At 43.4% G+C, this 17,671-nt stretch overlaps 1 protein-coding gene across 2 annotated transcripts; it reads right to left on the bottom strand.

Annotated features, from left to right (window-relative positions):
• Positions 1-6,794: 6,794 nt before the first annotated feature.
• On the bottom strand, positions 6,795-16,960 carry slc26a2 (solute carrier family 26 member 2). Of its 2 annotated transcripts, none has more exons than XM_079745362.1 (5): positions 16,873-16,960; positions 14,893-15,511; positions 14,101-14,391; positions 13,059-13,507; positions 6,795-11,230 (listed from the first exon to the last, which is right to left on the bottom strand). In XM_079745362.1, exons 2-5 carry the CDS (start codon positions 15,493-15,495, stop codon positions 10,351-10,353), a joined length of 2,223 nt encoding a protein of 740 aa, XP_079601488.1. In that variant the 5' UTR covers positions 15,496-15,511; positions 16,873-16,960; the 3' UTR covers positions 6,795-10,350. The 2 variants fall into 2 exon arrangements, with proteins under 2 accessions (XP_079601488.1, XP_079601489.1); XM_079745363.1 differs by having other exon boundaries at positions 16,913-16,952.
• Positions 16,961-17,671: the final 711 nt, after the last annotated feature.

Here is a 17,671-nt window from a genome sequence, read left to right as displayed (position 1 = left end):
AGGATCTCAGCCTCAGGGATAGAATCTCATAACAGAAATAATTCCAGATTAGGTGTGTGCAATTAGTATTCCATTTATTTATTTAAATATCAGCAGCCCTATTAACCATACCCTCACAACTCTATCGTTGTGACAGCTTGGAGGGGCCGGTCTTAAACTCATCCTCCACGGATTTTTTACCCAAGAGGAATAGAGTGGCGAAGTGACGCCCCTTCCGGTAGAGCCCATGTGACCTATGAGATTGAAAAATATGAATGGGTTTCAATGGAGAGAAAGTTATTATCTTCTGGTCCCAGTCTGTATATGCCCTGGATTACACATGTTGTTTGTGGATATAAATGATAATTTTTCATGCAAAGAAAAGTAAAAAAATTTGCGAAGAAGTTTGATAATGTTAGGTTTTGTGTGAGGCCGCTTTGTGAACTACGGCTGTGTCTCAATTCAGAGGATGCATCCTTCAAAGGACGCGGTGAAGGTGTGGCCTTCATAGACCGTGAAGGCCGGACCGAAGGCCGAACAAACGTTTTTAAATGAGACGGTCTGCCCTACGGAGCATTTCAAGTTTGCGTAACAAGCCGTTAACACCCTTTACCCTGCGTGACGACGAGCCGCTCCTGTCACCTAGCAACCCTGACAGCTGCGGTTCAAACCGAACGGAGGAGAAATATGGAGACATTATATGATAATTATATAAAATATAACGTTAATTAGTTTTTGGATCCTTCAAATCCAGGAAAAGAAGGCTGGATTTGTCGGCCGTATTTGAAGGAGCCCTCGAAATGGGACAGCCTTGACAAGTCGCAGTGACGCAATCGGTCTTCGAATGCAGCCTTCGAAGGATGCGTCCCCTGAATTGAGACAGAGCCTCTACGAATTCTTTTTTTTGCATAGGAAATTTCCTTTCCCATGGGGATGACCCGGAAGTGCTTGGATGAAAGGTGGTTCGAATTCTAAAAATGCTTAGGAAAGGAGCCTCGATGCTTCCTTTAACCCTCCTTTAGCATAGGTTACTCCTGAGCTTCCTTTGCGAAAGGAAAGGAGATTGTGGTATCCCATAATCCTTTACGGCGGCAATATTTAAAGCAACATGCCACTGACGAAGTTTACAGACTCTACGCCACATATGTCAATATCAAGGCCCGCGGGCCAGACATGGCCCTCCTCGACTTTTAATCAGGCCCGCCAATAAATTCTGACAATCAATCTAATGTGGCCCGTGCGCTGGTGATCAAATTTACGTCCATGACAATACAACATTGACACACAAGGAATTTGTTTCGTATTCGTTTGCTGCAGATGAGAGTACAGACAGGACGGACACTGCCCAGCTTTCCATATTCATCCGGGGGGTGGATGCTCAGTTTTCCGTCACTGAGGAACTTTTGGATTTAAAATCGATTCACGGGACAACTACTGGACAGGACATTTTCACACAAGTGGAACGGTGCATCAACGAATCAGACTTGCAGTGGAATAAACTTGTTGGGCTGACAACGGATGGTGCACCTGCGATGTGCGGGGAGGTCCATGGTTTGGTTGGTTTGGTTCGAGAGAAGATTTGGGCACACGGGAGGAAACTTGACAGTCTACCACTGCATCATCCACCAGGAAGCCCTCTGCGGAAAGGTGTTGGGCATGGGACATGTAATGACAGCTGTAACCAAAACGGTGAACTTTATTTGTTCACGCGGCTTGAATCACCGGCAATTCAGGGCACTTTTAGAGGAGGAAAACTCTGTGTACGAGGATGTGCCATACCACACGGAGGTGCGCTGGTTGAGTCGGGGGGAAAGTGTTGAACATTTTATGATACCCGCGTTGAGGTCGCTCGTTTCATGGAAAGCAAACAAAAGGTCATCCCCGAGCTTGAGGATGAAAAGTGGGTGAGCGACTTGGCGTTTATGTGTGACGTAACGGAGCACCTCAATGCCCTGAATGTAAAACTCCAGGGTCGAAAGCAGCTGATCACTGAAATGCGAGACTCAGTAAAGGCGTTTCAAATGAAACTGCGTCTATGGGAGGGCCAGATGTGCCAAGGCAACTTGGCTCACTTTCCTACTTTCCAGTCAGTCAGTGACAGTCACCATCCCATTCCCGACCAAAGTGTATGCTGACAAACTGAACACACTCAAAGAGGAATTCAGCAGGAGATTTGCTGATTTTGAATCACAGAAATTCAACCTTGATTTGTTCGCAAATCCATTTGCAATTGATGTTGACACTGCACCTGAGCACTTGCAGTTGGAACTCATTGAACTGCAATGTAACGGTGCTCTGAAGACCCAGTATCAGTCTGTTGGGGCTGCTGAGTTTGCACCTCTGCTCCCTGAATCAATGCCACAGCTTCGCCTTCACGCTGCAAGCATCATGTCTATGTTTGGAAGCACCTACTCGTGCGAACAGATGTTCTCTGTAATGAAACTGAACAAGACATCCCACAGATCCCGCCTCACAGACCAGCATCTGGTCTCGGTATTGAAAGTGGCCATAGCAAATGACATTAAGCCTAGAATAGACGAGATCATTTCTAAGAAAAGCTGTAGAGTGTCTGGTAAGAGTTTAACTAAATAGCAACCACAATGCCTATTTTGCTTAGGTTTGGCATTGTAGGCCCTATTGTTGTCCTTTCAAGTTTCCAAAGTAAGCCATACAATTTGAGATACGACTTGTTGCATTGACTATTTTGCTTTATTAATCAGTTTTGCTGGTAACAGATCTTTTTTGTTGTTTTGTTAAAGACAAAAGTACTGTGATGCAAATGTGTTTTGTTTAATTGAGAAGTTATTTAATACAAATAATTGTTCAGCATTTGAAAAATACTACTTTGCTTTATTAATCAGTTTGGCTGGTAACAAATATATTTTTTGTTGTTTTGTTAAAGACAAACGTACTGTGATACAAATGTGTTTTGTTTGATTGAGAAGTTATTCTATGCAAAAAATTGTTCAGCATTTGATAAATACTATTTTGCTTTATTAATCAGTTTTGCTGGTAACAAAGATATTTTTTGTTGTTTTGTTAAAGACAGAAGTACTGTGATGCAAATCTGGTTTGTTTAATTGTGCAGTTATCAATACAAAAACATTGTTCAGCACTTGATAAATACTATTTCGCTTTATTAATCAGTTTTGCTGGTAAGAATTACCCACACACATGGAAAAACTGTCTGGCCCCTGATTTTATTCACTGGCCCTCAGTAAGTTTGAATTTGACACCCCTGCTCTACGCGATGAGAGACGCGGTAAAAAAGAAGAATAGAAGAGGAGAAAATACAATTGATTATAATGGACACCAGAAATATATTGTTGAATCAAAATGAACTCATTTATTTCTGGTTTTTAAGCGCACAACATACACCGTAAGAAAATAAAATGCCGACTTCACATGTAAGAAAGACTACTGGGGGCAGTTAATTTCAACATCAACATAAATTGAGCCTCTTTTTTTTCACATGTGAATTGGGTTTTCAACTGGCCTAAAATATTTTCGTTGGCCAAGTCCGACCTAAGTGATTCTCACTGTTAGCGACCACCTGATTGAAATCAATACGACAAGAACGCATGGATCTAAAGAGCGCTTGTTGTAATGCAACTTCCCCTTCGCGCAATGACGTCGGTTAGGAAAAAAGTGGAGACGAATTGATTTTAAAAAGCGCTGTCTTTTCCTATGTTCGAAAGGGAGCACCTTTTCATCTCTCCTTGACCCGACGACGTTTTCAACAAAGGTTAAGTAAAGGAGGCGTAAAGGTTAGGAGATTTGACTATTCGTAGAGGCCCACAGCCTACAGCTCTTCGTTGCTCTCGACGCGAATGATATACGTCACCACCCGCACTTGGAACTCCGGTACAGACGTGGCGATCTCTCTGCTCCACTTCACCGCTTTTTTCAAAGGGGAAGATAAAAGCATCGAAAGAGGGGGAAACCAATATTAGTCGGGCCATGTGGAGAGTTTCAGTTATGCCGATGGGGAGATTGTCGGTCTTGTCCACGCCAGTCGCAGGGAGCGTGACGTCACATACGAGACGCGTATTCTTTCTCATTGTGTTCTCTACATCCTTTAAAGGCCTACGTGCAGGTTAACCGGAAGTTTTGATTAACGGGTACATAAAGCACTCAAAATATGTGTATCATTTATAAAATGTCTCCAAAATAGTGTTAAAGTCCAGTTTTTGTCAGTAACGGGTGTTTTCTAACGCCATTCGGCGATGACGTCACATTGGGGAGACGTGGTGGAAGGTAGTCTCAGCCTAGTACTAGAACTATGGCGTCTAAGAGGTGGCAAGAACCACAAATAACATGGCCCACAGCAGTATAATTTCGAACCTGTCAGACGTGAGAGGGCAAATGTGGAATTGCCGATAACTGATGGCGGTCAAAGCCAATTAAATGCATGGTCAGAGGAGAATGATTGGAGAGTTGCTATCATTTAGCAACGCAGCAACGAGCGCCGGAGCTAGTCAATGAATAGCAGTGCATACAATAACGACACTTATTTATTTTTACTGTCAATGAATAGCACCGAGTGAAAGTCAACGTTTTCTTTATATCTAGTGACAGCGATTATGTCGTAAGTAGGCTACCGGTAAACTTAGTCAGAAGATCTAGAAATAGAAGGCATAATGCTAGCTATGGGCTAACTTAGCCTATCGGACATGCAATCAGTGCACTTGCAAATGAGTGCCTGCAAGTATAACCGATCGTGGTGTGACATTGTTTAACCATCAATATACCGCAAATACGACCAGACAGATGTACATTGAACACATACACAAAGCACACCGTCCAACCCGGTGGATGCTGACAGACAGCCCACAACAAGCCAAACATCACCACGGCGGGTGTGCTCTCACTCTCGCACGCCCGTACACAATCACTCCATCTTATCCAACTCTAAGGCTAGGCTGCTTCACTAAGACCACAACTAACCACAAGGCCTTCATAACCATGCAGTATGCCGAAGACTGAAAGGACACACGCACAGTCGCACACACTCATCTTATGCAAAACAATCCGTTTTATCATCAACATTCAGTCACTGCAAAGATTTAAAGACTAGCCTCTTACCATAAGTTAGAATGGACCCAAAGTATGGGATTGATACAGTCTGGTTTAGCTTCCGCTTGCTATCCGTTTTTAGCATGACTTCTCAACATTACGTCTTTCTTGTGTTAGGCGCACATGGCTAATTTGCATACGCGCACAGGATTGGCTGGCTTCGCAAGGCAATTAATCAACATATTTAATTATCTGTCTATCTATCTATCTATCTATCTATCTATCTATCTATCTATCTATCTATCTATCTATCTATCTATCTATCTATCTATCTATCTATCTATCTGTCTGTCTCTCTCTCTGTCTGTCTGTCTGTCTGTCTGTCTGTCTGTCTGTCTGTCTATCTATCTATCTATCTATCTATCTATCTATCTATCTATCTATCTATCTATCTATCTATCAACGCATATATCTAGTTTTAATGTGATGTATTTTGTGTATGTCCAGTCAGACTTGTTGTCTCCCTTGTTCTGTGAGGTCTTGTAGGCTATACTGTGTGAGCCGAATCACCTAAATGAATTCCCGACGATTTGTGTAGTTTGGTATGAATAAAGACTTGACTAGGCTATCTATCTATCTAGGCTATTAATCCACAACAATTATTCGCCGAAGGCGAAGTGAAAAGTGTTGAATAGCCCCCGAGACCGAAGGTTTATTTGTTGTTATTAGCGGACATTTTGCGATGAAAACAATATCGAGTTTGAGATGTCAATCATGGGATATTGCCCATGATTGAATATTGAAATGAGAATCAATAGCAAACGGCTAAAAAAGTACCTACTTTTTCATATTACATTCCGTTTTGTGATACCTAGCAACATTAAATACAATAAATAACAGTTTAAATCTTTATTACCAACAAGCAAATTGCACAAATTCGTTGGAAAATAAACTCTGCAACACGGCCTTTAACCGAACAATTGCACAATAAACGGTCAAACTCTTGACATGAAAAATAATCATTTAAATCCACAAACAACATATGGGTAATCCGGGGCATATAAAGACTGGGACCAGAAGATAATTACTTTCTCTCCATTGAAGCCCATTCATATTTTTCGATCTCATAGGTCCCATGGGCTCTACCGGAAGGGGCGTGACTTCGCCACTATTGATCTGCATCTGGCAATTTTGTTCTCGGAGTATAACAGCTAATTAACATGTTCAATTAAGACAGGTGTAGGTTTTGCCATTTACTTTTACGTTGAGACGTCCCGTCAACGACATATCGAGTTACTTCATGTTTAAAATATCGTATTTCTGAATATTAAACATATGACATCCGTAACCTCCGTATTTCAAGGTTATAATCGGGATGGGAAAATAACTGACGGTTAATGGGGTTAAAATTACTGATGAATACATAATTTAGTTCTAACATAATTTCATAAACGAAGTCTCTTCAGACTAATCATAATTTCTTAAGGAGTCTGTTATGGTGGAATGGTTGGAATACAGCCATTGTTTGGGTCCCCCGCTAGTGCTCAAATCCTAGCGCCCATCGCTCCCTGGTGGTCATAGAATGTCACAGCCTGAACGCACGCACGCACGCACGCACGAACACACACATACACCCCTAGGGGGTAAAGCTAGTACCAAAAATGTGTACGGTCGAGTGGTTAGAATGACCACTCGTGAAACAAACAATGCAGGACACTCCGTATTTAGGTAAATATATTTATTTGCAGATTGATCACTTCAAAGACAGATCCATATACACCACAAATACACACCCACATACATCAACACAAATAAAGCCTTGTAGGACTATCTGACAACAGCTCATCAAGATCCTCCAACACTTAAGATTATTAAGTCCCATGGTTGATGAATTGCAAAATACATAATTCTGCATAAAAAATAAATCAATACCAAAAAGTTACTAAATATAATTCCATAAAAAGATGAACAAACTGCAATTTTCTATTGCAGATGGATTATATGTTTACAAAATGGATGCTGCAGTCTTGTGTTAAAATAGTTTGCTCTTCAGCCTGTGAATATTCCTTTTTTGTCTTAGCGCCAACTAAAAACGTGACACTAGGTAACTTGTGGTGGTGAAAACAAACAAAGAATACAAACAGCCAATGACACGTTCCGAACTGCATATATAAAACATCCTAGATATGGCTTCAAGCATTCACCGTCTGAGTCTATGACTTTTAAAAAAGAAAACATAAGATTAAATAATTACACTTAGAATTAAAAGTACAGTTTTATGATTCTGCTTGATTTGCATTAAATATTGCAGAGAAAAACATACAGATGTGTGTGTGTGTGTGTGTGTGTGTGTGTGTGTGTGTGTGTGTGTGTGTGTGTGTGTGTGTGTGTGTGTGTGTGTGTGTGTGTGTGTGTGTGTGTGTGTGTGTGTGTGTGTGTGTGTGTGTGATATTCAATCCGATCCGGTTTGTTATTTCATGTCATCTTTGTGATTTGACCCGAGCATCAAAAGACCAAACTTTGACTACCACTGTAAGGCCACTCCTTGTTTAGTGTTATCAGCTGTCAGTTATGGATGGTTTTGATCAAACACAGCATGTAATATTTAACTTCAACTCAAATACTCATTTGTTTGGACAACCCACATGGACTTTGCATTTCCATTCCATTTAAGTCAGACTGTACACACAAAGCCAACAATAGAATAAAAATACACTCACTTTAAAGCACTTGTACTTTGAAGCTGACTGGTTGATCCAATCAACTACACCTGAAGAGCATTTGCAGATTTAGACCGAGATCAGAATGTCTACAAATCAAAAGGCTATAAAGGAGACAACACAGATGCACACACGCACAAACACAAAAACACTCAAACACACTTGAATGTTTCTGGTTTCTGGTCGGTGTACCTAGGATATGCTCTATCAGGTCCAGGGGCCAGCCATCTTGGACCTGACATCAAAGACTGTTCCAGAATGGATTATGATTAAAGAGCTGATTATGGTCCCATGTTCACGCAAGGCAAGGGGGTTAAGGGGGACCCCTTACGTCCTCCCAGACCCTCATTGCGTCCACCACAAGGGCCAGACATGCGCCTCCCAAAAATCGTATCCTTCCGTCAAGGCGACGCAGCAGCGAGGGCTGTGATTGGTCTGCTTTCTAAACCCTGACGCAGAACCATAAAGGTTCACAACTGCATCGAAGCGTCTGCGTGGTCATTGCGTTGCGTGAACGTGGAACCATAATCAGCCCGTAAGTATGGACAGACTATGGGTCTAAATTGCGTTGTAGTACGTCTCTGCTTTGTTTGAACAATTCTAAAAGAATGGTTGAAAATCTACAAAAGAGCAGAAAAGAAAAAGCTTGGTTTCTCACTCTAAAAGAGAGCATCCAATTATGTTTTTTATGATAAACAATAGACTTTTGGTTGATAAAAGTGTTACAAAATATAATTACATAACAAAGGATTGTCCAAGCTTCAGTTTCTTGTTGCATGGATTTGGTATGCACATAAACATATATTAAGTATTTAGCCAAACTTTTTAATGAATAAATTACTAAAAATAACACTCTGTTTAGGATTATTAACTGGGAAAGGTACTGTCAAATAAAAGCTAAGATCAAAGCTGATTAAAGCTACTCTACATACATTGAGATAATTAAGCAGAAAACTGCCTTAACAAATCATTCCTGAGGAATGATTGTCCCTCTCCTTCTGTCCTACGCCCATAGACATGACCATTTTAACTTCAGACCTGACCTTAGAACTTAAGAGTTGACCATTTTAATTGTATATTCGACTGTTTGAAATTAACAATTAAACTTCATTCAAAAGGCAAACGTATTATTCAGTAACATTTTCAATTGTAAAGAGAATGTAACAAGGAAATACATTTAAATCAAGCTTTACCCGAATGAAAGAACAACTTCAGTTTAGTTTGACTAGCGTGAAGTGAGAGGAAGTAAAGGCACTAGTAGCAGAAGTGTGCTGCTAATTAATCTCATGTAGTAATGAGTTCACAGAGACACCTCCTCACCCTAACACTTAGAGGGAGACAAGCTGTGTGGCTAGCTTTTGCAGCAAGTACAATGAAAGGCATATCAGTAACATTGTCACCCAGAGCAAACAGTATTAAGTAAACAAACTTGAGCTTGATTAAACCATGATGACAGATAACCAGACCTCAGTAACAAAGGCCAAGTACCTCACCCCAGATCCTAGTCCTAGACACAGAATCTGAAGATACACTGAGAGTTACTATACATTAATTGAATTGCAGTTATTTCAGATACAGAACTAGGTTGCACCAGCTGTGCATTCGTTTGTTTCAAATCAGCAGCTTAAAATGTCGTTTTTGCACCAATTGCCACTACCAACTGCACCAACTGCCACAATTTACAGATATTTAATAACTGCTAACAATTTGTTTGTGTGGTGCAACCGATTTTGATTACCATTGTGTAAACCCAGACAAATCCGTCTGAAACCGGTTAAGAAGTAGCTAGGGATTAGGGCATCTTGACCACGGAACCCAGAACCATTTGACTGGGGAAAATAGCCCCTAATCCACTTGACTGTACCCCTCTGTAATCATGTAAAGCTTGGACTGACTGCAAGGGATTATGGGACGAGCCCAGGTATAGAATGATGCTACATAGATGCCTTCCACCAAATTGCATAAAAGATGTATTGGAGAGAATTCCTCCATTAAAGCTATATAGTCTAGCAGCATTCCCATAAATGCAGAAGGAAAGAAACATTTGTAAGTCCCAAGCCGTGCAAGAACGTTAGTAGATATATCTCTCTCTCTCTCCATATATAAATATATATATATATATATAAAATCTCTATAAATCTGATTGGATTTTGCATTCTTCATTTTCTTCTGAGTAGAAAACATGTACAAAAAATATATTTAATGACAGGGGTTTGGACAGACACACCCGACATTAAAGCGTCAAACCTTTTAACCGCTAAGCCATCATAATAAGCAGCCATTTGGCTTAACAGTCATTACTTTCTTAAAGGTTCGCCATTGAGGTTTACCGTGGGATATGCAGCACTGCAAAAACAGTATGATTTGGTTTCTCATTCATTCCTTGAATGATAAATGCTTCAAGTATCATTGGAGGGGTTGACATCTGATCTACGTTTTACAGTTACGTACTGGGGTCAGTTTGACCTGCCTCATGACGACGGCAGGAAAGGTACAGGAGGTTGCAGCTGCCCATTTTCAAGGCACTTACTAAAAAACTAGGCTGAGTCTTGGACATACTTGGACAAAGCGGCCTCTATGTCAACAAGACATAAGACCCCTCAGAATGAAGGAGGTCATTCCTTCAGAAACTCTGCTAACAGTAGGTGTCACACTTATCTTCATTGCCACTGGAGATGCTCTGGGCGTGGCGGACGGCGTCTCCGATGGAGAAGAACACAGGCTCCTCTTGGTCTGTGCTCAGGGTGCTGTAGCCTCCTCTCTCCAGCGTGTCCAGGACCGAGGTGCTGCACCGGGCCAGCAGCAGTCGGACCCCGAGCTCCTGGTAATCTTTACGGACCTCCTTGAGGGCGTTGACGCCGGCGGTGTCCAGGAAGAGTACGGCGCTGCAGTCCAGAACCACACTGTGGACGCCACCTGCAGCCGCCATCTCCTCCTTTTGCTTTCTCGCAGGCATCAAGACCTTCATCACGCCAGCATCCGACTCTCCCACTCCCTCTTTACCCACAACTCCGTTCTCCACGTCATCGGACCTCCCCAAGGTGGCGACATCCGTGGCCGCTACCGCCTCTTCCTTTCCCGGTTTGCTCCTGTTCTTCTTCTCCAGCTTCCGGCGGCGAGCCTTCTCCTTGACTGGGTCGAGGCCGGTGGCGCGGAACAGGCTGCTCTTGAAGAGGCTCTGGTTGGCGTAATAGACGGGCGCCTGGTACTGGAACACCGCCACCCCGGAGGGCGCCCGCAGCCCCTCGTACGCCAGCAGGTCCTCGTACAGGTCGCAGCCCGACGACCGGCCCAGGGCGACCGCTTGCGCCCGCTGGGTGCGCCCCAGCACGCAGAAGGCCGACACCAGCACCCCGACCACCAGGCCGAGCTCGGTGTTGACCAGCGCTGAGGTCGCCATGGTGATCAGCCAGACGCATGCGTCGATGCGGTTGGCGCGCCACATGCGCGGGACGTCGGCGAACTTGCGCAGGGCGCCGCGGAGGTTGACCACGATGATGACGGCCAGGACACACCTGGAGGCAGAGGGGTTGGGGGGGGGGTACATAAAGAGCTGATGAGGGAAATGCTAAAAACAAAACATCTGGATGAGGATGCTCATGAAACTCTGTTATACTATGGATTTAGCTTGTAGTTTGTTTTTTTTAAACGTCTTTAGGATAAGACTTTAAATGCCTATATCGACATTCAGATGGACTCCTTTGATCTTGAGTCCAATGCAAAAGTTCTTCTATTCTTATTCCTTCTAATGATAGAAGGGAATATTCTTTGTGTGCGTGTGTGCATCTGTGTGTCTGTGTGTCTGTGTGTGTGATATTCAATCCGATCCTTTCACCGCTTAGATGTGCATCTGGTCCGAATACTATTTATTATTGACCATTTGTTAGTGTTGTCATCCATTAAAAAGATTATATTATATTATTATTATTATTTAATAATCAGATAACAGAAATTAAGGATATCTCTGTGGCGTTGTGGAATGTATTTGAAGTGTCTGTATAGGTGTCTTAAACATAACCTTGAGATTGAGTTTGTAAGTGAAATGTGAAATATGAGAATAAGAAGTCTGGTAACACATGGAACAAGAGGAGACAGTTGGCGGAGGGGGCTAGCCATAACGAATGGTGTTAGTGTTAGTGTGCAAGTCTGTCCTTGAAATCTGTTTCCCTGGAACACAATCATAAAGGTCGAGAGTCTAGGAATTGGAAGACCATATCAGTCCATCATACCCCTCTCTTAAGGCTTCAGAAACTTTTTGTTGCCAATATGAATGAAATTTGTAAAAATGCTGAAAAATTGTTGTTCGGCCGATTCTTCCTAAGTAAACATGTAAACAAGAGAACTTTGGTCTTTGTGATAAGACATTGTCTTGTAACAGACTTGTATTTCAATTAATTTATTATTTTCCAAAAAATGTCAAACTCTGTACTGGCGCAAAGTGCATTAATTCAAAAAGGCGAGTGATATTTGCTCTGGTACAATACAATTGTTTTGACAAATTGTATTATAATGGAGGTTTTCGTGAAGCCAGGAGAAACAGTCATGACAGTTTAATGAACCAGATTGGTATGGTCCCTTAAATAGCAAACCTGGGCTGGGTTGTCTTATAAAATGTATCAAATACAAATGTCCCACAGTGTCTGAGATCCAGTGCCAAGCAAATAGCTTTCACCTTAGCAAGATTAGCATTTGACTTAATGAAGCCAATTAATGAGGCTAAACTATGCTCGTTTACGATTTCCCTTAATGAAGCCAAGCTTCATTAACATTTAACTTAATGAATCAACGTTTGACATCATTTGAGTGTTACAGTGATATCCAATACAAATTGTAATCATCTAGGGCCTAGACTAATGTCTGCTCTACACTACATACTGCAATGTCAAATGTCCTTAATTTGCATCTGTGTGTGTGTGTGTGTGTGTGTGTGTGTGTGTGTGTGTGTGTGTGTGTGTGTGTGTGTGTGTGTGTGTGTGTGTGTGTGTGTGTGTGTGTGTGTGTGTGTGTCTAAATAGCTGCAAAGCCATTTGACATTCTTCCAAAAGGCTCCGCAGGTTCTGGGCTATAATTAAGCGTGGCTCTAATTAGAACTAAGCCATAGCTACGGCAAGCTATAGCTACGGCAAGCTATAGCTAATCCCTGCTAAACGCCGTCTTGTTATTGAGCTAGCGATACAAATAATACCTTAACAATCCTGAGTTTCACCTCACAAATCACAAAGTCTGTCACGTGATCCCTCATACCCACAGCAACTCCCCATGTGTGCACACTCAGGGTGTGTTTGTGTGTGTGTATCCGGGCCTGAGTGTGTCCGTGCGTGCGTGTGTGTTTGCGCGCGTTACTTCTGCAGGGAGTAGAAGAACGGTGCAATGAACAGCAGGACCAGCAGCAGCACAAGGGCAGTGACCAGCCCGGACACCTGGCTCTGGCAGCCCGTGGACTCCTTCACCAGGGTCTTGGTGAGCGCGGCGCTGGTGGTGAAGCAGCGGAAGAAGGAGGGCAGGACGTTGCAGAAGCCAATGGCGTACATCTCCTGGTTGGCGTCCACCGCGTAGCCGTGCTTCTTGGCGAACATCTCCGACAGCGACACGGTGATGGCGAAGCCCACCACGGCGATGGAGAAGGCGTCCACCGCCACGCTGGGGATGAGCGACCAGTCCGGGAGCTGCGGGGGCAGGAAGCCGGTGGGGATGGCCCCCGCCACGCCCGAGCCGTACTCGGCGTTGAAGCGGCCGAAGTGCGAGGCGAGCGTGGCGATGATGACCACGAAGAGCTCGAAGGGGATGGGCGCCTTGGTAGGGGGGAGGGGTGACGGTTACCCCAGAGCCAATCAGCTTTTTGGTTTACGTACCAGGTCTCTCTACATACCTTGAGCGCTGACCTAGCTTGGTATGGTAAACCTAGTACGGTACACCTAGCTTGAGTTTCCCATACCATTTCACATTAAGACAACCATTAACTCTTAATCTGACGTGAAGATTAGAAAACAGAAGATAACTCATAAACCCTAACCCTAAGATTATAAAGCACCTGCCTTGAGCTGCCCCTAAACCTAACATCTGACCCCTACCCTTAACTAAGCCCTAAAATCTGAAGCCCCCTACCTTGACCTTACCCCTAACCCTAACATCTGAAGCTACCTACCTTGACCTAACCCCTAACCCTAACATCTGAAGCCCCCTACCTTGAGCTAGCCCCTAACCCTAACATCTGAAGCCCCCTACCTTGACCTAAACCCTAACCCTAACATCTGAAGCCCCCTACCTTGAGCTAACCCCTAACCCTAACATCTGAAGCCCCCTACCTTGACCTAAACCCTAACCCTAACATCTGAAGCCCCCTACCTTGACCTAACCCCTAACCCTAACATCTGAAGCCCCCTACCTTGAGCTTGGCTTTGAAGCGGTCGTTGAGCTCCTTGGACGGCACCAGGACCAGCAGACAGACTAGACTGGTAACCAGGTCGCAGACGTTGGTGTTGGCCAGGTTGGTGAGCAGGGCGTACCAGGTCTTGGTGAGGGTGAACCAGCCCTGTGGCCGCGGGATCCTCAGTCCCAGCAGGTACTTGAGCTGGGAGGTGAGGATGGTGAGAGAGGCCCCCGTGGCGAAGCCGCTCAGCAGGGAGTCGGACAGGTAGACGGACACGAAGCCCACCTGGAGAACACCCATCAGCAGCTTGGAGGGAGGGAGGGGTGACAAACAGAGTGATAGATAAGGAAATTTCATGCACATAGTGTGTATTTTTAGCTTTGTCCATGCATCATTATCCAATGGTCAGTCACTACGGCTGCAGAGTGTAGTGTGTAGTGTGCCAGGTGTTGGACGCCTAAATGAAAGCTAATGTTTTGATCACCAGTGGGTAGACAGAAGCTTAACTGTATGAATCCTTGATAATGACTGCCCTACCTGCTCCTTTGCATAGTTGTGCACTTTGCACTACTGTACAAAGTGTACATAGTAGTGCACTTTGCAAAGTAGTATCTGCTTAAAAAGCTTTAAAGAAAACTTTGTTCCTATGATCATATTCACAACTTCACATCACAGCTGTACTACCAACTACCAGAAATATTAATACCAAAATTAACTACTCTCATTTTTTTACCTAATCCTTCCCCAAATTTAAACTACGACTCAACAGATGAAAGGTCTGGTTTCCACATGCCCCTTAGATCTTACCTGGTAGACCCCAGCAGTGAAGGTAACCGTGGCACCCACCACGATGGCGTAGCAGCTTTTATCACATGCTCGCACCAGGCTGCTGTTCCCCTGAGCAACCAGTAGGGCGGCACTGGTGTTGTAATCACCACCGGTGACTACGACAGTATCAGATGTGTATCCGGCCGCCGCCAGTTCCCTTTCCACCACCTGGCCCACCAGCAGACACAGGACCCCGAATATCCCCACTGAGATGTGCCGGGACGTCCCCAGAAACGCATAGATGATGGCGGAGAAGAAGGAGGTGTAGAGGCCGTATATGGGTTCCTGCCCGGCCAATAGGGAGTAGGCTATGGACTGGGGGACCAATAGGATACCAACGATCACCCCCGACATGACGTCGCCCAGTATCCAGTCTCGGAGTTGGTAATGAGGCAGCCATTTTAGGATGGGGAAGAACCCGAGGAGTTTGGCCCGGGCTTTGTCCTTGGTGCACGAGCAGTGGTCGCGGATCTGGCGCGACGCAGAGGCTCTCCAAGACACCTCCTCGTCTTTCTTGATCCTGCGCAGAACGAGAGGGTGGTGAGGATCCTCTGTGGCCGACGGTTCTTCATCCAGAGTCATGGTCCGAGCCCTATACCTGGGGGCCATATTCATTACATATTAGGTTTGCCGCAAAGTTACATAATAATATTGAATGAAGTATTTGACAACTGCACTGGTATGGACCTTTTTGGATGCACAGAATTAAAAGAAAATCTAGGCTTTTAAATAACCCACACTTGATGTAAGGCTAAACCACTTATGTTTTTTTTAAAGAACTGTTTGCTAGAAACAAACCCACGGGTGAATGAATAATTCAAAATCTGTACAATTTAGAACACTGAAAGTTTCAAAGCACTACTTCCCCAACCCGTTTAAATATTTGAACATTAATACTTCAAAGATTACAATGAAAGGTGACATACAGCAAATACTTAATATAAATGATCTGAGTTTTTGTGTGTGTGTGTGTGTGTGTGTGTGCGTGCGTGCGTAAGCATTTCTTACAAATGATGGTATTTGTAAAAAATGCAGAACTTGGTGGGGGGGGGGGGGGGGGGGGAATTAACTTAAAATGACTCTTTTGTGGTTTTGTGTTGACCTTCCTATGGCCCTTCCACAGACTCATACAGGGAGGGGAATGAGACAGAGATAGAGACACAGAGACAGAGAGAGAATAAAAAAATATACATGGGCAACACGACAGTGCCACTTTGTCAACTGGGGTCTAGCTATCAAATTTGCTGCCATGGCACCTTTTTATAGATTACACTTGTCCATATGTTAGTTATGCATCTTCCAATACACATTGGGTTCTAGAAGTTACATTTACGACAATTATCATTATTACCATTATTATTAGTGGTATTATAAGTATCACTGCAACACAATTACACAAGTTATATTATTATGACTTTCATACAAACCTTATCATTGAGGCAAATTGAAAAGTGTTTGATAAATTACTTGGAAATGAGCCAAAACATTGATCGCGAGTGGATATTTCTGTTTTTTCGCCACGTGAGGTTCATTTGAACACGTCCTTATTTAAAGCACAAAAGTGATAGGCAGCATGAATACTAAATAAGGATAGGCTAGATAACCTATACAGAGACTGAACCATCTAGGTTCAAGAGATACAGAACAAACTCGTTTTCCGAGTCAAAAAGTGCCTTGGTAATGCACTAATCCATTGCTACTGGTAATGGTATGGAAACGTGTATAGGGTACGACTGATCCCCCCTTTTCAACCATAATTATATAGTAAAATAGGCTAGTATAAGTGTATTTTCTAGGTGAATGGAAAGATCCCAGTGAGTCACAAGAGACTGACTCTTGAAGGACTGAATGGGAACCTTTGTAAACAAGTTGTCAACGTGTATACCAGATGAGAGCAGGGCGAACAACTGGGAACTACACATTAAATTAAAAAATAAACAAAATTATTAAAAGGTTTACCTTTTCAGACGTTTTCAAATGTACTCACCCGAGCACTTACAGAAGTTTGAGCAGTAGTGTATCGTTGAGAACTCCTTTAAATTCCGCCTCGGATCTCTCTGGTCTTAAAGTGTGCGTAACGACGCGTCACGCAAAGACACGCCCACGTCACACTTGCCAACCCATGTATTACAACCAGATTATAACCGTACATAATAAGTGGAAACAACAAAAATGCACAGTCTTTGCAGTCATACATATTTAAACCTCATAAAATGTAGAGATTTTTTGAAAATAGAGATTGCAGCCTCACACCAGCGGGAACAAATTGACGTCAGTGTGTGATTTAGGATTTGGTTGTAGTCACTTGGATAAATCGCCAGAGGGCGCAGTAGGTGATCGCCCGTTGCTAGTGGGAAACTTCATGGGGGGTAAAACCACAACAGCCATATCCCTTACCCTGCTATTATAGCATGGGTACCTTCATATACCCCCCAGCTGAGGGATGCTCTGTGTGGGAACGAGAGCTAATATGTGTTGTTTCAAACAGAGATGGTGGAATACATTACACAGGAGTCTTTTAAATAACAAAACAAAATACACATGAGAATGAGAATGAGAAGGAAAAGATAGAATGAGATGGATAGATAGATGAGGAGGGATGTGGACTGAGAGAGTGAATCCATGTGTTAATGCCATACCTGCATGAGTGAGTTTGGCCTATAGCGGGTTAATCTCGTTTGTAATTGGATGCAAGCTTATGTCCACCCAGGGACCTCTCTCTAATCCATATTCTCTCTCTCTCAGACACCCCCAAATC

This window comes from Pollachius pollachius (genome assembly GCF_949987615.1).
Source record: "Pollachius pollachius genome assembly, chromosome: 10".
Lineage (NCBI taxonomy): Eukaryota > Metazoa > Chordata > Actinopteri > Gadiformes > Gadidae > Pollachius > Pollachius pollachius.
Note: the sequence above shows the minus strand (reverse complement) of the source record. Positions and strands in the feature narration are given on the sequence as shown.

Bases quoted from the DNA above. Each gene is read 5' to 3' on its own strand.
- slc26a2 (XM_079745362.1), bottom strand. From the start codon at position 15,495: ATGACTCTGGATGAAGAACCGTCGGCCACAGAGGATCCTCACCACCCT. The intron at 14,392-14,892 runs GTAAGATCTAAG...CCTCCCTCCAAG, and splicing joins TCACTGCTGGGGTCTACCAG to CTGCTGATGGGTGTTCTCCA. The intron at 13,508-14,100 runs GTAGGGGGCTTC...CCCCCTACCAAG, and splicing joins GCTTCAAAGCCAAGCTCAAG to GCGCCCATCCCCTTCGAGCT.